Source organism: Pseudophryne corroboree, chromosome 4 (assembly GCF_028390025.1).
Source record: "Pseudophryne corroboree isolate aPseCor3 chromosome 4, aPseCor3.hap2, whole genome shotgun sequence".
NCBI lineage: Eukaryota > Metazoa > Chordata > Amphibia > Anura > Myobatrachidae > Pseudophryne > Pseudophryne corroboree.
This window is the reverse complement of record NC_086447.1, coordinates 695,492,775-695,515,550: the sequence shown is the minus strand read 5'-3', so window position 1 is coordinate 695,515,550 and position 22,776 is coordinate 695,492,775. Positions and strand designations below refer to the sequence as shown.

At 50.5% G+C, this 22,776-nt stretch overlaps 1 protein-coding gene across 3 annotated transcripts in view; it reads right to left on the bottom strand.

Moving 5' to 3' along the window:
• C4H1orf198 (chromosome 4 C1orf198 homolog) overlaps positions 1–13,661 on the bottom strand; it is a 76,631-nt gene extending 62,970 nt beyond the window's left edge. Inside the window, exon 1 of one of the 3 annotated variants that reach the window (XM_063917931.1) lies at positions 13,122–13,661. In XM_063917931.1, coding sequence (XP_063774001.1) covers positions 13,122–13,463 — 342 coding nt within the window. In that variant the 5' untranslated portion in view covers positions 13,464–13,661. The remainder of the gene's footprint in view (positions 1–13,121) is intronic. The other 2 variants (XM_063917933.1, XM_063917932.1) reach the window with 2 other exon arrangements.
• Between the last annotated feature and the right edge of the window lie 9,115 nt (positions 13,662–22,776).

The following is a 22,776-nucleotide window of genomic DNA, read 5'->3' as shown; positions in this document are numbered from 1 at the left end:
ACTTAGGACGATAGAGAAATGTGTATTTGTGCTCCTGGATAACTCTGCCCAGCCCACAGTCACAATGACATGCCCTCACTGGACAATGACTTTGTGAGAATGCCACGTTATGGCCTAGGTACACCACTACAGCCACAGATGGGTTGGGTAGGTTATGCCGGCATGCTGACCGCTGGGATCCTGAGAGCCGGGTAACATAACCGCATCATGCACAGATGTAGATGTGGCTGATTTATTCATATTTGCTTGATCTAAGTCCGATCAGTGATTAACTGTGCATGCGCCATAATGCGCACGCAAGTTGGCAAACAACAGGCATCGCCGGTCAGTGACATGCTGGTGCGAAAATTCTAATCGCACAGCCATTCGCATGCTGATTGACAGGAGGAGGCCGTTTGTGGGTGGTAACTGACCGTTTTCTGGGAGTGTCAGGAAAAACGCAGGCGTGCCCAAGCATTTTCAGGGAGGGTGTGTGATGTCAGCTCCGGCCCCGATCAGCCCGTTCTGATCGCACTGTAGGAGTTTTACCAGTGTGCGCACAGACTGCACACACTGGTAAAAATCATTCACTGGTGAGTGAGGTGCAAACGGATTTGCAGCTTTCTGCTGACTGAGGGATTTTTTAGCTGCTCGGCGTACACATACGATTGCACACTTGCGTGTGAATATACACTCCTCTTGGGCGGCAACTATCTGATAGCAGAACAACAATTTTGGCAGCCCAGCGATCAGGTCTGAATTGGGCCCTCAGTCCGTATAAAGGTGTCCATTCAAATTTGCCTCAGCCCTAGTGTGCCTAACTCAAATTTCAAGGTTCTCTTAACCAAAATAGAAAAGCTAAGAAAGCAGATTAAAATATACACAGGAACACACATAAATATATGTTTCACTATGCTTTTCATTAGAAAGCCTGAAAATCCAAAACACAAACATCCTGTGGCCTATAATTGACATTGGGCCTGATTCAGATTTGAAAGCAAGGGAGAAAAGCATGTAACTTTGTATTTGGAACAAACATTTTTGCAATGAAAGAGGAGGAAATACATTTATATATTATCTGTACAAGGTAAATACTGTTTGCTTTTGCATATAACTCAGAAATGTTAGACAGCTTTATTTTTATACAGCAATTTAGATTTCAGTTTGGACAGTCCCCACCCAAATCTAAAGGTGTGTACACACACACACACACGTGAGATCCTTGCTATGTCCGATTTTGGCTATGCGATTTCCCTTGCACTCCCCCAGAGCCCAGACACAGATAGTAGAGATTTTGACTACCTGTGCTTGAGATTTTGTTTATGTACGATTTTGACTAAGTGCTAATTTTGACTATACTTTGTACCAGATAGTACACTAGATAGTCGAGATTGACTTGCTTTCACAGTCTATCTAGCCATGCGTTACTGACCCCATGGGAGCGCGCATCGGGATCGAATCTGTATCGCAAGCTGCTTAAAGGCCCATACACACGGTGAGATTCGGGCTCACAATGCGACAGGAGCAGGTCAGCACATAGTCAGTATCGCAAGCACACTCAATATGTGCTTGCAATTCTGACTGTGCGATTTTGGCTAAGTGTCAATTTTGACTATCTCTTCTATAGAGATAGTCAGAACTGACTTGCCTGCACAGTCTATCTATTCTTGCGATGCCGACCGCGCATCGGCATCAAATCGGGATCGCAAGGTGACTTTCACCTTGCGATCTGCACTAACTTTTCAACGATTTTGACTATATAGTCAAAATCGTAAGAAAAAATTTCACCGTGTGTACACACCATAACACCTTGAGATATGCACTAACTTTTCATAAGATTTTGACTATATAGTCAAAATCTTACAGATTTATCTCACCATCTGTACACACCTCAGGGTGTGGTATGTTTAGGTAGATTAGACTTATGGTGTGTACACACGGTGAGATCCTTGCTATGCCCGATTTTCACTTTGCGATTTCCCCTGAACTCCCCAGAGCCCAGCATCACCGATTTTGACTAACTTTTCTTGAGATACGGACTATGGCCCTCATTCCGAGTTGTTCGCTCGCAAGCTGCTTTTAGCAGCTTTGCACACGCTAAGCCGCCGCCTACTGGGAGTGAATCTTAGCATAGTAAAATTGCGAACGAAAGATTAGCAGAATTGCGAATAGACACTTCTTAGCAGTTTCTGAGTAGCTCCACACTTACTCGGTAACTGCGATCAGTTCAGTCAGTTTCGTTCCTGGTTTGACGTCACAAACACACCCAGCGTTCGCCCAGACACTCCCCCGTTTCTTCAGACACTCCCGCGTTTTTCCCAGAAACGGCAGCGTTTTTTCACACACACCCATAAAACGGCCAGTTTCCGCCCAGAAACACCCACTTCCCGTCAATCACACAACGATCACCAGAACGAAGAAAAAACCTCGTAATGCCGTGAGTAAAATACCTAACTGCATAGCAAATTTACTTGGCGCAGTCGCAGTGCGAACATTGCGCATGCGCAATTAGCGGAAAATCGCTGCGATGCAAAGAAAATTACCGAGCGAACAACTCGGAATGACCACCTATGTGTGCTTACGATTATGGCTTATGTGAGATTTAATTGACTTATGTGAGATGAACTAGATAGTACACCGATCTAGCAAGGATTGACTTGCCTGCACAGTCTATCTTGTCTTGCGATACCGACCTGGCGGGACCGCGCATCGGGATCGCAAGCGGCATAACACCTTGATATTTGCACTAACTTTTCTTGCGATTTTGACTATATAGTCAAAATCGAAAGAAAAAAATCTCACTGTGTGTACACATCATTAGATTGACAGTGTCTAGGTCGACCACTATTGGTCAACAGTAAGTAGGTCGACATGGTTTCTAGGTCGACATGTACTAGGTCGACATGAGAAAAGGTCGACATGAGTTTATTTAAAACTTTTTTGGTGTCGTTTTCCCCAATTAGTGCACCGTGTCCCCTCGCATAACGTGCGTACTTCGGCCAAGGTTACTGTTTCCAATTGTAGTCCACGTGGATCGTAAAGTATGAAAAAGTTAAAAAAATTTAACATTTTTGAAAAACTCATGTCGACCCAGAAACCATGTTGACCTACTTACTGTCGACCAATAGTGGTTGACCTAGACAGTGTCGACCTACTTACGGTCAACCTAAAGACCAGATCCCCAAATCTAACTCTCTCTGCGCATATTAGATATGTTCCTCCATCAGTGTAACATACAGAAGCTTTGCCTAGTTGTCGCTTTTTTGATTTGCTTCCAAATCTGAATAACCCCCATTGTTTGTTTTATTTTGGATTCTTAAGCCCAGTACTCACGGGCCGATCAAGGAGAGATGCGTGCTGAGCGAACCGCTCAGCACACATCTCTCCTGCCGCTCAGCACAGCGCGTTCTGTGCTGAGCGTGCGGGGGGAGACGGGGGGGCCGCTCACTTCACCCAGCGGGTGAAGTGAGCGACCCGCTAGATTGGCCTGCATGCAGGCCAATCTAGCAGCGGCGATAGCGATGTGCGGGGCCGCGCATCGCTATCGCCGAGGGGGCTACACACGGAGCGATCCTGCCGATATTCTAAGCAATCTAGTCAGATTGCTTAGAATATCGCTCCGTGAGTACCCCCCTTTAGAGCAATAAAAATAGTTCTAGGATTTCCTTCCCCTAAAGGTGGGTACACACAGCGGCAAATCAGGGTAAACTCTCCAATCATCTAACTTGTGTGTCCCAAGCATGATCCCCTCACAGCTCCTGCGAGCACAGTACAATTGGTGCAAACTATAGCACTATGGGGGTCATTCTGACCCGATCGCTCGCTGCAGTTTGTCGCAGTGCAGCGATCGGGTCGGAACTGTGAATGCGCCGGCGCCGCAGTACGCTGGCGCAGGGCAGTCATCGGTGCCCAGCGATCGCCTCTGAGACAGAGGCGGTCGCTGGGCGGAGGGGGCTGAACGGCGGTGTGAAGTCGCCGTTTAGGGGGAGCGGTCCTGCCAACGCAGGCGTGGCCGGACCGTTGTGGGGCGGGCCGCGTGATGTGCACAGCTACGATCAACTCGGAATGACCCCCAATGTACACAGTGTTCCTACAGGCTTCTATGGGATCGGATTATCAAAGCTTTAAAAATTAACTATGTTCAAAGTTTGGAACATTACATCCCAGCCATTGAAGGAGCATTATCAGCCGTTCATCAGCTTACACTCCTGCATCGGCACTGCGTACACAGGGATACAATCAGTTTGCTTACCCTTCGATATCAGATGAAAATCGAAGGATCGCATAATGACTATATCTATGTGTACCCACCTTAAGAATAATACAGTAAGCGCTGTAGAAGCATGGTGTACTCAGGAACAGAAAGTCAGACTTCTTAAGCACACAGCTTAGTATAATTAGTGGGATGGAACCTTGGAATTGTTTTATTGCACTTAGAACTAAAAATAACTGGTAAAACTTGTATTGGATGTATGTCTGTCTTCATAGACTTCTGGTTAATTTTCTCCCTGAAATAGCCATAATGGACTCAAAATTTATCCACTGTGTACAATTCCTGGTCCTCTTCTGCTGCACGTCACACTTTGGGGGTATTCAACTGGACACAAGGTTTAGCGAGGTAAAGAACTTGGCGTACCTCGTAACCAATTTAGGATTACTGCAGGTTTCAGCTCTGAAAAGGCAGCGATCCGAGTAAGACGAAACTGATTCAGAAGGCAAGTAATTTACCCATGTTTTTTGCTAGTTGAAAAGGGTCCCTCCTCAAAAACCCGGATCAAGTGACCCGTGAATCCTACCCGAGTAGCTACCTGGGTAGGACACGGGAATGATCCGGGTAGGGTTGTAGTGTAAACGGAAGCTGTGTCGTTGTGACACGGCTCCCGTTTACACTTTATGGAAAGGCGGCGCTGTAAGATCATGTGATCTCCCAGCGCCGTCCCTGCCGCGTCACTAGCAGCGTCACCAACCCGGCACCAAGGGGCACCAAGGACCCAGCTGCGAGTCGCAGCTGGGTAGCATCCGTGTCAGGCTCCCGGCAGTGACCCGCATCGTAGTGGAAAAATGGTATTAGTCCTGGTAATTTTTTTCTAAAATTACAGATTTTAGAAAAAATCGGACTTGCTCTGGAAGTGTGAGAAAAAGACACAATGGGGGGTATTCAAATGTTTGAAAAGTCGGTTGGGTGTCTGTTTTTTCCTGTCTATTACATAGGAAAAAACAGACACCCAACTGACTTTTCAAACAATTAAATACCCCCCAATGATTTCTATATCAGTGTCCCGTTTTCTTGTCTTCAATTGAATAGCAAAACGTTGCTGGGTTTTATGACTTTCTCAGCTGAATTCCCCCACTCAGGTGCACGGCACACTCAGTGGGGGCAGGGGTGTGCATGGTGTACAAGAGGTACAAAGTGCACTGAAACTCATGACCTAGGAGTTCTCAGTGAAAAGAGAGTAGATGCTGCCCACAGCAACCAATCAGTTATAAGATGTACTTGATAAATGCTACCTCAAATCTGATCAACTTCTCCACTGGTCCACTTCTTCACTCTTTTCACTGTTTGATATATCCATCACTTAATTTTGATCAGGGACCAATTTTATAATAATATATTTACTTTTCAGCATTTTCTTGATGTTAGTTTTTATTTTGTATATATTGTTTTGGAGATCCAGGGTTATTATATTTCACATTGGGTCTAATATGCAGTATCATAATTGGTACTATACATCCAAAATATAACTATCATTGAAAAATGATCAATTATTTGGTATAATTGGTGGAAATGTATTTTACCCTTAAGGGGGGTACTCACGGAGCGATCGCTGCTTAAAATCTAAGCAATCTGACTAGATTGCTTAGGTTTTAAGCATGATCGCTCCGTGTGTAGCCCCTACAGCGATAGCGATGCGCAGCCCCGCGCATTGCTATCGCTGCTGCTAGATTGGCCTGCATGCAGGCCAATCTAGCGGGTCGCTCACGTCACCCGCTGGGTGAAGTGAGCGCCCCACCCCCCGTCTCCCCCCGCACGCTCAACACACATCGCGCTGTGCTGAGTGGCGGGAGAGATGTGTGCTGAGCGGTTCGCTCAGCACACATCTCTCCTGCATCGGCCCGTGAGTACTGGCCTTTAGTCTACATGACTTTAGTGCAGCTAAATGTCTTTATGAAAGTTAATGTGTTTTCTAGAAATTCCAAGTATAGACTAGCGAGCATACAGCAGCATGGAATACTATTCTTAGAAAATAAAGTATACCAAGATGTGGGAATTTAGGAAATGATACCTAAACTGACCACATACATTTTGGGGGCCTTTTGAACAAACAGCTGCCTGTATGTCTGCACAGTCACATTAATATATAACTCATGTTACAATCTGATCATTTGCAACTGCTATACACACAATACAATCTTTATCTGGCAGAGCAGACAGATCACAAAGGCTTTAGATGGCCAAACCACATTTTATTTACTTTTTCGTTTATGTGAGAACAATAGAATTGTTGTTCAATTAAAGTAAATGTCATTTAGACTCATTATTTAATTGTTTTCCTAATGCTTCACACACATTACAATATTTATCAGACCGAGCAGGGAGATATTAGCAGTGAATGAGCAATGTAGGGAATCTGCAGGATTGTTATACTGTACCAATACAGATAACAAGTACAACATACCTCAGTAATACCCTTTCACAATTCCACACCAACCCGGGTTATTCCTGGGTTAACCTGGGTCTCGGCTCAGTGTTAAAGGGTCCCCGAAAAAACCCTGGGTCCAGTGACCCAGAAATCCAACCTGTGTAGCGACCTTGGTTGGACGCCGGATGACACGATTTAAGGGGCTAGCACGATGCAGGGGATGACGGCATAATGTACAATGGCAGCATGGTATCCTACTAAATATTCTTGGGATGGCCTTGCAGCATGGCCAACCAGACGTTGCATGCGAATCGGGTGTACACACTGTATGATCCAGCCGATATGTCGTTTCGATTTGGCCAGAAATGACATATCGTACAGACAGCCTTCAGGTGTGTACCCACCCTAAGCCATGTTTATCTGCCAACACTTTTGCACCTGTAACAAGCTAAATGTCTCATAATGATCCAATAAAAGGAAAAATAATTAAGAACTTGAGGAGCCCTGCTTATGATATCCCCATTTTATGACTCAGACTTGCCCAACTTCTAGTATAAAACACTATCCCCCCTTCCAGTTGAGTAGCAGAAGATCTGAGGTTCTGCTGAAATTCCCCAGAACTGTACTAGCAGCCAAGTCGCACATTATTAACTGATGCTATGTCCTTGTACGCCAACACCGACAGGGGTGCCAGTGCAATGAAGCTCCTTGCGGGGTCGCTGCGCTCGCCACGCTGTAGGCTTGCTGCTCTTGCCACAGGTTCTATTCCCACTCTATGGGTGTCGTGGACACCCACTAGTGGGAATAGTCCTGGGCCCCCTGCCGGCATTCCGGTGACCGGAATCATAACTACATTCCGTGGGAGGGGTGAGGGCAGGGTTAGGGTTAGGGATCAAATCCTTACAGTGATCTGTCAGAATCCCAACTGCCGGGATTTTGTGCCCAACCCGACATCATGAGGTTGTTGAGCTGGAGTTTTCTGCGCAGAGGACAAGCAGACAGATCTCTTCCTCCTCCAACTCCTGTCAATTTTTCAAACACAGCCTGTGAAATGGCAGTTAGTAGCTGATTGGTCAGTACTTTATATCTCCAAGCTTTGATAAATCTCTCCTTATGTTCATAAGGACGGGGTCTGTATTTACGGTTCACACTGCCATAGGCAGCAGTGCCATATCTAGTATGTCTAATTGCTGAAAGCAGGCCTGGATGACACAGTGGCTGCCCAACAAACTCTGAGGAAGAAATTGTTCTGCTTTGACTATATGATGTAGTAAATGACCTGACACTTGCCTTAGTTTCCTGTATATTATTTATTTTGTAGTTCTGTGTATGCTGCATGTTCTCACTTGCCACTGAAAAGGGGAAAAAGATCTATTTACAAAATGTGTGTTTGTATTGTAGGTTTCAGATCATAAAAGATTAAACTTATGTGAAGTGTTTTCTCTTGAGATAAGCAACAATCCTAACCACAGTATTTCTAATACTGTATGTGCTAATGCTGCTGAATGCATCCAATGATAATGTGATGACGTAATCTCAATACCATCCTTAATTCATTCTGAAAGGCAGAGAAATTATTTATTTGTAAATAATAAAGGAAAAATATTTGCAGGAAGATCAGATCAGAAAGCTACCACCACACCCTTTGCTGTTGTTACCTGTGCTGCAGAACATGTTGGCTGTTTATAAATAATTAAGATGATTACAGTAACGTGAATGAAAAACAAGGTCTGTATGATAAACATGACTGCTGACAGCCTCACTCCCACAATATATTGCATAGCCCCTCCCCAGTTCTGTGACATCAGGACCCCCCGCCAGAGCCATTCCAGCGGCTAGTGAATTAATAAAGACTGAGATTGAGTCACAATTGGAAGCTTGGCCTTTTATACACATCAAACACTATGAAACATGTACAGGTTGAGTATCCCCTATCCAAAATTCAAAATCATCCATTTTTGGTTCCCCTAGTGAGATCATGACACTATAAAAAAAAAATAAACAAAAAAAAAAATTATATATATATATATACATACACACACTGCTCAAAAAAATAAAGGGAACACTAAAATAACACATCCTAGATCTGAATGAATGAAATATTCTTATTAAATACTTTGTTCTTTACATAGTTGAATGTGCTGACAACAAAATCACACAAAAATTATCAATGGAAATCAAATGAATTAACCCATGGAGGTCTGGATTTGGAGTCACCCTCAAAATTAAAGTGGAAAAACACACTACAGGCTGATCCAACTTTGATGTAATGTCCTTAAAACAAGTCAAAATGAGGCTCAGTAGTGTGTGTGGCCTCCACATGCCTGTATGACCTCCCTACAACCCACACAAGTGGCTCAGGTAGTGCAGCTCATCCAGGATGGCACATCAATGCAAGCTGTGGCAAGAAGGTTTGCTGTGTCTGTCAGCGTAGTGTCCAGAGCATGGAGGCGCTACCAGGAGACAGGCCAGTACATCAGGAGACGTGGAGGAGGCCGTAGGAGAGCAACAACCCAGCAGCAGGACTGCTACCTCCGCCTTTGTGCAAGGAGGAACACTGCCAGAGCCCTGCAAAATGACCTCCAGCAAGCCACAAATGTGCATGTGTCTACTCAAACGATCAGAAACAGACTCCATGAGGGTGGTATGAGGGCCCGACGTCCACAGGTGGGGGTTGTGCTTACAGCCCAACACCGTGCAGGACATTTGGCATTTGCCAGCGAACACCAAGATTGGCAAATTCGCCACTGGTGCCCTATGCTCTTCACAGATGAAAGCAGGTTCTCACTGAGCACATGTGACAGACGTGACAGAGTCTGGAGATGCCAAGGAGAACGTTCTGCTGCCTGCAACATCCTCCAGCATGACCGGTTTGGCAGTGGGTCAGTAATGGCGTGGGGTGGCATTTCTTTGAGGGGCCGCACAGCCCTCCATGTGCTCGCCAGAGGTAGCCTGACTGCCATTAGGTACCGAGATGAGATCCTCAGACCCCTTGTGAGACCATATGCTGGTGCGGTTGGCCCTGGGTTCCTCCTAATGCAAGACAATGCTAGACCTCATGTGACTGGAATGTGTCAGCAGTTCCTGCAAGACGAAGGCATTGATGCTATGGACTGGCCCGCCCGTTCCCCAGACCTGAATCCAATTGAGCACATCTGGGACATCATGTCTCGCTCCATCCACCAATGCCACGTTGCACCACAGACTGTCCAGGAGTTGGCGGATGCTTTAGTCCTGGTCTGGGAGGAGATCCCTCAGGAGACCATCCGCCACCTCATCAGGAGCATGCCCAGGCGTTGTAGGGAGGTCATACAGGCACGAGGAGGCCACACACACTACTGAGCCTCATTTTGACTTGTTTTAAGGACATTACATCAAAGTTGGATCAGCCTGTAGTGTGTTTTTCCACTTTAATTTTGAGGATGACTCCAAATCCAGACCTCCATGGGTTAATAAATTTGATTTCCATTGATATTTTTTGTGTGATTTCGTTGTCAGCACATTCAACTATGTAAAGAACAAAGTATTTAATAAGAATATTTCATTCATTCAGATCTAGGATGTGTTATTTTAGTGTTCCCTTTATTTTTTTGCGCAGTATATTTATATATATATATATATATATATAAATATATACTGCATATGTTATATATCTATATATATTTATATATACACATAATATACACTGCTCAAAAAAATAAAGGGAACACTAAAATAACACATCCTAGATCTGAATGAATGAAATATTCATATTAAATACTTTGTTCTTTACATAGTTGAATGTGCTGACAACAAAATCACACAAAAATTATCAATGGAAATCAAATTTATTAACCCATGGAGGTCTGGATTTGGAGTCACCCTCAAAATTAAAGTGGAAAAACACACTACAGGCTGATCCAACTTTGATGTAATGTCCTTAAAACAAGTCAAAATGAGGCTCAGTAGTGTGTGTGGCCTCCACGTGCCTGTATGAACTCCCTACAACACCTGGGCATGCTCCTGATGAGGTGGCGGATGGTCTCCTGAGGGATCTCCTCCCAGACCTAGACTAAAGCATCCGCCAACTCCTGGACAGTCTGTGGTGCAACGTGGCATTGGTGGATGGAGCGAGACATGATGTCCCAGATGTGCTCAATTGGATTCAGGTCTGGGGAACGGGCGGGCCAGTCCATAGCATCAATTCCTTCATCTTGCAGGAACTGCTGACACACTCCAGCCACATGAGGTCTAGCATTGTCTTGCATTAGGAGGAACCCAGGGCCAACCGCACCAGCATATGGTCTCACAAAGGGTCTGAGGATCTCATCTCGGCACCTAATGGCAGTCAGGCTACCTCTGGCGAGCACATGGAGGGCTGTGCGGCCCCACAAAGAAATGCCACCCCACACCATTACTGACCCACTGCCAAATCGGTCGTGCTGGAGGATGTTGCAGGCAGCAGAACATTCTCCTTGGAGTCTCCAGACTCTGTCACGTCTGTCACATGTGCTCAGTGAGAACCTGCTTTCATCTGTGAAGAGCACAGGGCGCCAGTGGTGAATTTGCCAATCTTGGTGTTCTCTGGCAAATGCCAAACGTCCTGTACGGTGTTGGGCTGTAAGCACAACCCCCACCTGTGGACGTCGGGCCCTCATACCACCCTCATGGAGCCTGTTTCTGATCGTTTGAGTAGACACATGCACATTTGTGGCTTGCTGGAGGTCATTTTGCAGGGCTCTGGCAGTGCTCCTCCTGTTCCTCCTTGCACAAAGGCGGAGGTAGCGGTCCTGCTGCTGGGTTGTTGCCCTCCTACGGCCTCCTCCACGTCTCCTGATGTACTGGCCTGTCTCCTGGTAGCGCCTCCATGCTCTGGACACTACGCTGACAGACACAGCAAACCTTCTTGCCATAGCTCGCATTGATGTGCCATCCTGGATGAGCTGCACTACCTGAGCCACTTGTGTGGGTTGTAGGGAGGTCATACAGGCACGTGGAGGCCACACACACTACTGAGCCTCTACTTGTTTTAAGGACATTACATCAAAGTTGGATCAGCCTGTAGTGTGTTTTTCCACTTTAATTTTGAGTGTGACTCCAAATCCAGACCTCCATGGGTTAATAAATTTGATTTCCATTGATAATTTTTGTGTGATTTTGTTGTCAGCACATTTAACTATGTAAAGAACAAAGTATTTAATAAGAATATTTCATTCATTCAGATCTAGGATGTGTTATTTTAGTGTTCCCTTAATTTTTTTGAGCAGTGTATAATATATATGTCATTGTTTCAGTAGGGTACCCAAAAATGTGTAGTTTAGAATTTTGGATAAGGGATACTTAACCTGTATATATGTATGTATATCTATCTATCTATCTATATATATTTAACTAATCACAATTACATGAACACTCTACAGTACAGTATATAGATCATTTCACGTAATAAGGGTTGACAGCTGAAGTTATCACATGCACGAATATCCTCCAAGCTCTTGCAAACTGTATATATTCTTCTGTGCAGTGAAATAGAAGAAATGCTTTATCTGTGAGCTGCATGAAATAAGAACCCTGTTTCAGCCTCTCATGTTTAGGTATATGCTAATTATATTTCCATCCGCGATACGTTACAACACGGGTATGTACTTAGAAGTCCGATATGTATCGCAAAGGACAGCCCTCCCAATAAGAGCTGTACTTTTCGATAGGAGTACATCCAGGTTTAGGACCTAGGAGCCCTTTTGCGTATGCGCAGAGTTATGCAGAAGACGCTGTATCCTTCTCGGGGAACAGCAAAGAGAAGTCCACAGGCTCCTCTTGTTCTATTGGGTAACGCCAACTTCAGCTGGCATCGCATTCCGGATCTTTGTACATATGGGAATGCAGTAAAAATCTCAAAAGCTGGATTTCCTTAGGTTTTTCCCGCATTTTCTGTTTTAGTACATCTCACCCCAAACTTAACATTAAAGTAAGGGATTTCATTACCCATGCTCTCTGCACACAGAGGGGCTGTTGCAGAGTTTGCACAGCGAATCTTGCATGACTTTACAAGGCACCAAAACTGAGCGGAAGCAAGTGCCGGCGATGAAAAGTCGAATATGCATTTCAGTCGCAAGTGTACCTATGGCTGAAGTGGTGTAACTGGGCTGTAATGTGGGCGTTCCAACATAAACAAAATTCAGTGCGTGCGTGTCGACGTAACTGTGGACCATGTAGAGCTGGGCGTAAGCACAGATACGCCTGATTTGCACGCGAATATGGAGGTGCAAGTGTGAACTGGTGATGAGGACTATTACCAAACCAAGCATAGACAATTGAGGATGACACTTCACAAACTACATACATCCTGGTGAAAATACCATGTACCAGTGCACACAGCTCACATACACCCAATTTCCATCCAGCTCTACATTAGCCCCCACCCCCAGTTGGCACAATAAATGTACCATATAAGGCTCTGCCATTATGACCCTGATGTACAGTATGTGCCCACCAGCAGCACATCCCTGGCACAGTACATACCTCCTCCCGGAAGTGCACCACCTTCTGGCCAGTCTGTGTCTTCAGCACCGGGTAGCAGGAGACTGGCTGGGGCTCAGCGGGTCCCCTGTGCAGGGTATACCGCTTTTGGAGCTCCGGGTCCACAAAATTCTGATCGATGGCTTCGTCCTGCTCTTTGGGCTGCATCTTCTCCCACTGGGCACCGTAGCGCTCCCGGATTCGCTCCTTGTCCTGCATGATCTTTTTGGCCATGGAGTTGAGTGAGGAGAAATAAGCAAAGCGATTCCTCTCTTTCTCGTCCAGGGGTCGGTTGCCAGAGGTAGCCACCCGGGCTGCGGCTATTGCTGCCGCCATAGAGGCCATGTCTCCTGCCCTGGAGGAGGAGGTGATCCTTTGTGTGCACTCTGAGCTGTCTAATGTACTAAACAGCGCGTCCTCTCCTCCCTGGCAGCCTCCAGCTACAGTGGCACAGAGAGGGAGCCGGCCTTCCCCATCCCTCCTCCTTTCCCCGTCCCTCTCTCCTCCCTTCCTCTCACACTCACTGTACACTCTGTCATGTAAGTACAGCAGCCACTTCCTCCCTGCCTCCCCCTCCTTCACCAAGCACATGCCCCCAATGTCTCCTTTTCTGGAACTTCCTATGTATTAGGGACACTCCTCTCCTCCATCCTCCTCCTCTTCACTGCTGTATCCTGGATGATGTGTCCTGGATGAGAAACTCTTATTGAATCTCTTTTTACAGCCTTTGCAACATTCATGGGAGAACCAAAATGAAAACAAAACAGAATATGCACTTGTTTCCTCAGTCACTAATCCTGGAATCCACAGCAGTAGCTCCTACACATACTGTGTGCTCCAATATTGTACACAAGGAGCCCAGACATTCTGAAACCTTTAAAAAGACTTGCAGGATTTGTAATAGAAAAACAGAATTTCTTCAAAGAAAAGTTTCACTTGTTTTAGTTAGTTCTATTTTCTGATATTAATAGTAACCATGTAAGTATTATACAATCTGCATTTTTAATGCAGACGTGAGAAATATTTTTTGTGTAAATTTGAAGTGAAAAATATATTTTTTTTACACAAATTTACTAAGTTTCTCATGCCAGTAGATGGGCTCTGATAAAAACCCATCATGGAGAAGGGCTGGAAGCATTGTGATAGCTTTATACTATCACACTGCTGGTTTGGGTCCTCAGCGTACACTGCGCATGCGGCACTGGTGCTGATGGGGATGGATCCCTCTCCGTAAAACTATGCACAATAGTAGCCCATAGGCTACTATAGGATAACGCCATCTGGCGATGACGGTATCGATCAGGGCCAAGCTCCTTAGTAAATATGTCAGCACAGCAGCCCTCATACAAACTTATGGGGTCTGCATTTGCAAATAAACATAGAGGATATGTGACAGATTATGGAGATATCTGTTGCGATCCATCCATAGTACATCTGCGGCATCCTTAATATTTATAGGTACAAAAAAAAAAAAAAAAAACTTTGCAGGGAATATGCCTCAAATATTTCATGATAAATAGGCCTTTATCTGACTACTGCCATATGGTTGAAAAACACATATCAGCTTCTCATCAGCACAAAGGGAAAGTGTTCTGCATAGCGCGACAACAGTTTAGCACCACAGTAAAACAATCATTCTGTTGTATAGTGAAGGAAAGGGGGGTTGAGAGCTGAAAATACTGTGATAGCTTTTCAAAGAAAATTGATGCTTGTCAGTTTATATTGTACCACAAACTCATCAGTAATGTATTACAAAAAATATCTAGAGTATATGACTATTTTAAATCAGAAACTTTAATACTTTACCCATACAGTATTTGTACCCTACAAATTGTTTCTATCAGCTAGAGCAGGTGTTTTCAAACGTGAGAACTAGGGATATATTTACTAAAGGTCGATTTTGATCGATTAAAAAAATCAATCTTAATTGATGTTTGGCTTCCAGGGCTAAAACACACATTTACTAACATTTAAAAACTAATATTTAAAAAATCATGTTAGTACAGTAAATGTGTGTTTTAACACTGGGAGCCCAACATCATTTAAGAATATATTTTTTTTTTCAATCACAAATTTTATTGAAAAGATAGAAACAATGACAAATAGAGATAATTGACACGATCAAAGCACAGTAAGAATAGAAGGAAATCAACATAATCCAGAACATAAATGAGAGCATAAATTTACATGTTAAAGTACATAGACTAGAAAATCATGTGCATGGATCTGTGGTATGAAAAACAAACAAGAATAAGAAAAGAATAAGAAAAAAAAAGTATATTCTGAAGGCCAACAACCAGTGGAACCCTCGGAAAGACTTGTAAAAAATTAGAGAGACGTGCAGAGAAGAGGGAGTAGGAATGAGGAAGAAAACTGAGAAGAGAAAAGAATAGAAAGAGATAAAAACAAAAAGAAGAAAGACAAAACAAAAACAAGGGGAGAGCAAGTCGAGGGAGAAAAAAGATGAGGAAGAGGCAGTGGCAAACGTAGGATTTCTAGAGTGTGGTTTCCAAATGCATTCCACAATCTCCCACTCTGTGGAACATGGAATACAGTATTACTATTTAATACTATAAATGGTTTATAGTATAGGCTGTATCAAACTTATTTAAATAATATAAGTAGTCAGGAAAAGGTTCAACATCTCCTATATATTTGCCCAAGTCTGTGACTCTGTGCCCGTAACGCTGGGCGGAGTCACAGGCACAGATCTGGCCAGGAACAGTCCCCTCCCTCTCTCCGCCCAGTCCCCTCCCCTTCTCCGCCCAGTCCCCTGTCTCCCTTCTCCCCGTACACTCTCTCTGGTGACAGAGCAGCCGCTAACTGTGAGCGGAACTCACACTACCCGCCTCACAGACTAGCGGCTGCTGCAGAGTTCAGGGGGACATGCTGAGCACTGGCAGCTGCTCTCGCTCCCTCTCCCACCCGCGGCATCCACCCGTCACTTACCCACGGTCGCGGGTGAAAAGGGGGCATGGCTTCGCAAAAGGGGGCGTGGTTTCACGTCCCGACCCCCGTTTTTGGCACAACTCGCCCCCCCTCCCACCCGCGGCAACCACCCGCATCTGCCCTCCACCCGCGGCATCCACCCGTCACTTACCCGCGGTCGCGGGTGAAAAGGGGGCGTGGCTTCGCGTCCCGACCCCCGTTTTCACCACAACTCGCCCCCCCTCCCACCCGCGGCATCCACCCGTCACTTACCCGCGGTCGCTGGTGAAAAGGGGGCGTGGCTTCGCTGAAGGGGGTGTGGATTCGCGGAAGGGGCGTGGCTCCACGTCCCGGCCCCCGTTTTCGGCACATTGTGGGTCGGGCCATACGGCCTTCACCCGGACACTGCTGAATCTGCAGTGCTGGCTTCTGGACTGTGACAGGAGTCGGCACTTTGGTGTCACCCCTCAGAGGGTAACACCCGGGTGCGGGCCGCACCCCCCGCACCCACGTTGTGGTGCGACTGCTCCCGCCCCCACCCGTAGCACAAACACCCGCCGCATCCACCCACCACCCGCGGCACTCCCGTCCCGTCCCCTCCCCCACCCAGAGCACAAACACCCGCGCCACCCACCCGGGGAACTCCCGCCCCCTCCCCCACCCGTAGCACCAACACCCGAGGCAACCAACCGCATTCGCCCCCCACCCGCGGCACTCCCACCCGCGGCACTCCCACCCGCAGCACCAATACCCGCGCCACCTACCCGCGACACCCACCACATCCACCCACCACCCGTGACACTCCACCCCCTCCCCCACCCGCAGCACCAACACCCGCACCACCCGTGGCACTCTGCCCCCTCCCCCACCCACAGCACCAACACCCGCTGGCCCCCCCTGCGGCACCCAACGCATCCCCCACATCCGCTCCCACCCGCGGCACTCACGCCCCTACCCGTAGCTCCCACACCTGCAGCACCCCCCGACCCTCCCCCACCCGCTGCAACCCTGCCCCTCCCCCATACCCACCTCTCCCCCCTGCTGCACCCTTCACCCAACCCACACCACCACCGCAACTGCCCCATCCTGCACCCACGCCTCCTGCACCCACCCCTCCCCCACCCGCACCACCGCCCCAACCCTCGGAACCCCAGCAGCTGCCTCCCACCACCCAACTGCACCACCACTGCTCCAGCCCCTGCCCCCCCTCCGCACCTGTCCCTCCACCCCCAGCACCCCCCCTCCCCCATCCACGGCACTCCCACACCAGCTTCTCCCACAGCCCTCCCACACCCACATCACCCCTGCTCCCAACCCCCCACCCATGGCACCCCCGCCCCTCTCCTACGCACAGCACCCCTGCTCCCGCATCCCCACCACTCCCCTGCCTGTAGCACCTGCCCCTGCAACCGTGGCACCCTCAAACTCACCACCCCCCCCAAATGCACCACACCGGCAAACCGCCCCCTCCCCCACCTGTGACACCCCCCCCACTCCACCCCCATACCCACCTCTCCCCCCGCTACACCCCTGCATCCTCCACTCCACCCGCACCACCACCGCATCTGCCCCTCCTGCACCCACCCCTGCACCCCCTCCCCCACCCATGCCACACCCCCAACCCTCGGAACCCCCGCAGCCGCCTTCCACCCCCCATCCGCACCACCACTGCACCCGCCACTGCCCCCCCACACCTGTCCACCACCCATGGCACAACGCCCCCACGCCCTGAACCCCCCCCTCCCCTACCCACGGCACTCCCACACCAGCTTCTCCCACAGCCCCCCCAACCCTCCCAAACCCACATCACCCCTGCTCCCAACTACCCACCCATGGCACCCCGACCCTTCACTACGCACAGCACCCCTGCTCCCGCGCCCCCACCCCTCCCCTACCTGCAGCACCCCCCCACCCACCCCTGCAACCATGGCACCCTCACACCCACCCACCCCCAACCGCACCACCCCGGCAAACTGCCCCCTCCCCCACCCGCGGCACCCCCGCCACTCCACCCCTATACCCACCTCTCCCCCGCTACACCCCTCCACCCCACCCGCACCACCACCGCATCTGCCCCTCCTGCATCCGCCGCTCCCCCATCCGCAACACCCCTGCTCCCGCACCCCCTCCCCCACCCGCTGCAACCCTGCCCCATACCCACCTCTCCCCCCTGCTGCACCCTTCACCCAACCCGCACCACCACCGCAACTGCCCCATCCTGCACCCACGCCTCCTGCACCCACCCCTCCCCCACCCGCACCACCGCCCCAACCCTCGGAACCCCAGCAGCTGCCTCCCACCACCCAACTGCACCACCACTGCTCCAGCCCCTGCCCCCCCTCCGCACCTGTCCCTCCACCCCCAGCACCCCCCCTCCCCCATCCACGGCACTCCCACACCAGCTTCTCCCACAGCCCTCCCACACCCACATCACCCCTGCTCCCAACCCCCCACCCATGGCACCCCCGCCCCTCTCCTACGCACAGCACCCCTGCTCCCGCACCCCCACCACTCCCCTGCCTGTAGCACCTGCCCCTGCAACCGTGGCACCCTCAAACCCACCACCCCCCCAAATGCACCACACCGGCAAACCGCCCCCTCCCCCACCTGTGACACCCCCCCACTCCACCCCCATACCCACCTCTCCCCCCGCTACACCCCTGCATCCTCCACTCCACCCGCACCACCACCGCATCTGCCCCTCCTGCACCCACCCCTGCACCCCCTCCCCCACCCATGCCACACCCCCAACCCTCGGAACCCCCGCAGCCGCCTTCCACCCCCCATCCGCACCACCACTGCACCCGCCACTGCCCCCCCACACCTGTCCACCACCCATGGCACAACGCCCCCACGCCCTGAACCCCCCCCCTCCCCTACCCACGGCACTCCCACACCAGCTTCTCCCACAGCCCCCCCAACCCCACATCACCCCTGCTCCCAACTACCCACCCATGGCACCCCGACCCTTCACTACGCACAGCACCCCTGCTCCCGCGCCCCCACCCCTCCCCTACCTGCAGCACCCCCCCACCCACCCCTGCAACCATGGCACCCTCACACCCACCCACCCCCAACCGCACCACCCCGGCAAACTGCCCCCTCCCCCACCCGCGGCACCCCCGCCACTCCACCCCTATACCCACCTCTCCCCCGCTACACCCCTCCACCCCACCCGCACCACCACCGCATCTGCCCCTCCTGCATCCGCCGCTCCCCCATCCGCAACACCCCTGCTCCCGCACCCCCTCCCCCACCCGCGCCAACCCTTGGAAACCCCCGCAGCCGCTTCCCACACCCCAAACGCAGCACTACTGCACCCGTCCCTGCCCCCCGCACTTGTCCCCACACCCATGGCACCACACTCCCACCCGCAGCCCCCCCCCCTCCCCCACCCACGGCACTCCCACACCAGCTTCTCCCACAACCCCTCCCACACCCATATCACCCCTGCTCCCAACCCTCCACCCATGGCACCCCGCCCCTCCCCTACGCACAGGACCCCTGCTCCCGCACCCCACACCCCTCCCCTTCCTGCAGCACCACCCGCCCCCGCAACCGTGGCACCCTCACACCCACCTCCCGCCCAACCGCACCACCCCGCCAAATGGCCCCCACCCACAGCACCCCTGCACCCGCCCCTCCCCAACACCCACGCACCTGCCCCTCCACCACCGGCAACACCACCACAGCCGGCCCTCCCCAACTGCGTTAACCCCGCACCAGCCCCTCTCCCACCCACAGCGCCCTCTGATCCCCTCCCCCATCCGCCCCATCCCCGCACCCGCCTCTCCCCTGCCCGTGGCACATCCGGACCACCACCACACCCCCACAGCCACCACTCCCCCACCCACAGCACCTCCCCCACCCCCATCATCTACAGACACTTCCCCCACCCGCAACACTTCTACAAACCATCACCCAACCTCCCCCTCTGCAACCCCACCTCCCCCTACATCGCCCCTCCCCCACACACAGCACCTCCAGACCCCCTCCTTCATCCACAGCCTCCTGCACCTGCCCCTCCACCACCAGCATCTACAGACCCCATCCACACCCCCTCCCGCCCCCCCCACCCCACCCGCAGCATCCTCACACCCGCCCCTTCCCCACCACCGCACCCCCGCCCCTGCCCCTCCCCTACCCGCCACAGCTGCACCAACCGCCCTACCCCAACTGTGGTATCCCTGCACCGGCACCCTCCCCCACCCACTGCAGCAGCACACCTGGCCCACCACAACCGCAGTAACCCCACACCCACCACTCACTCATCCACAGCGCCCACGGACCCCCTCCCCCATCCGTGCCATCCCCGCACCCGCCCCTCCCCTAGCTACCGCACATCCACATCACCTACCCCATCCAGATCACGTACCCCACCCGCAACACCCCCGCCACTCCCACAACCACAGCACCTACCCGCCCGCAACACCTCTGGACCACCACCCGAACCACCTCCGGACTCCCTCCCCCATCCACAGCTCCCCCGCATCCACCCCTCCCCCATCCACAACATCTACATCCCCCATCCGTGCCATCCCACACCTCCCCCACCCACAGCACTTCTGAAACCCATCACCTAAGCTCACCCCCCCCGCACCTCCAAACGCACACCCCTACATCGCCCCTCCCACACACACATCACCTCCATACCCCCTCCTTCATCCACAGTCCCCCGCACCCACCCCTCCCCCACCAACAGCAACTACACTCCCCATCCGCGCCCCCTCTACACCTCCCCCTCCCCCACCCACAGGACCTCTGCACCCTTTATGCCATCCGTGCCCCTGCACCCACCCCTCCGCCACCCACAACACCTCTGGACCCCCTCCCACACCCAACCCTCCACCACACGTAGCACCTCGAATCACCATCCACAGCCGCTACAAGTGATTCCCACGGATAGGAACCTCACTGAACCCACCCCCTTTCCAAACCCCCCAAACTTTTGTGAGTATAGTTGCTACCAATGGACATTGGATTAATTAGAAACACTAATACTGTGGCCATTATGTGTATAAGCAACACTGCTACCTGTGCCCATTGTGTATAAGTGGCGCTGCTACCTGTGCACACTGTGTGTATAAGCGGCTCTGCTACCTGTGGTCACTGTGTGTATAAGCGGCTTTGCTACCTGTGGGTATTGTGTGTATACGCCGCTCTGCTACCTGTGGGTATTGTGTGTACACGTGGCTCTGCTACCTGTGCCCATTGTGTGTATAAGCACCTCTGCTACCTGTGGGCACTGTGTATAAGCGCCTCTGCTACCTGGGGGTATTGTGTGTATAAGCGGCTCAGCTAGCTGTGGGCACTGTGTGTATAAGCGTCTCTGCCCCCTGTGGGTATTGTGTGTATAAGCGGTTCTGCTACCTGTGGGTAATGTGTGTACATGTGGCTCTGCTACCTGTGCCCATTGTGTGTATAAGCCCCTCTGCTACCTGTGGGCACTGTGTGTATAAGCGGTTCTGCCCCTGTGGGTATTGTGTGTATAAGCGGTTCTGCTACCTGTGGGTAATGTGTGTACAAGCGGCTCTGCTACCTGTGGGTATTGTGTGTATAAGCGGTTCTGCTACCTGTGGGTATTGTGTGTATAAGCGGCTCTGCTACCTGTGGCCACTGTGTGTATAAGCGGCTCTGCTACCTGTGGCCATTGTGTGTATAAGCGGCTCTGCTACCTGTGGCCACAGCACCTTCGTATCTTATCTACAGTGCATTGCTGTTACTCATCTGGTACTTCATAATGCAGACCCTAGCAATATATACTACACTCTACACTATGTTATTCATTGTGCCCTGCGGCCACTCTGCACGCCCTCACAAAGGCCTACGCCCCCTTGACAATCGCACGCCCTCCCCCCTTACAATATTTACCCACTGCCATAAAAAAAAAAACAGGTAATACTCCACATAATAACAATTATAGCACAGCTGAAGCCCGTGCATGGGATAATGGATCATAGCCCCTTGCAACGGTATTTTCTGTCTAACACCTTCCCTCTCTTTATCCTCTCCCTACCACCCTGCCTCTCCCTATCCTTTACCGATCGCACAGCGTTTCTGTACATTCCCTTTCTCTCCCCCTACGCCTCTCTATCTTATCTCAACCGGAACCCATTTCTGTATGCCCTCTATACTGCCCTGCGTTTCTGATTCTGTTATCTACCGCCCTGCGTATGTTCAAAGGCGTGCAGAGGTTAACGGGGCGTAGCCCCTAACGACGGTGTGAAGAGCGCCCGTAGGGCGCGATGAATCACCCAGTATATATATATATATAAAATATTTATTTACACACATATACACACACATAGGGGATGGGGTTACTGACGCCGCGATCCCGAAAGCTGGATAGGCCACCTGTTGGCCGACCAACAGGGACTATTCCCACTCGTGGGTGTCCACGGCACCCATAGAGTGGAAATAGAACCTGTGCATAAACTGCAGTGATAGATGTGGGCAGGTCCTTCCTCTCCACCTCAACAAGGGCAAAACCATCAAATCATAAAGGGATAAATTGGAGGGTGCACCAGTGGGTAAGTAATACCCCTTTCACATCGCACTAAAAACCCAGTATCGACACGGCATATTGCCGTGTCGAAACGGGTCAGTGTGCGATATGAAAGGTCCTTTGCAGAATTAGCGGGTCGCCTGACCCGGTAATTCAACCCTGTAAAAAAGAAGGGTTATTACCGGGTTTATACCGGGTCAGGTGCAGTGTGAATGGGAGCCGTTC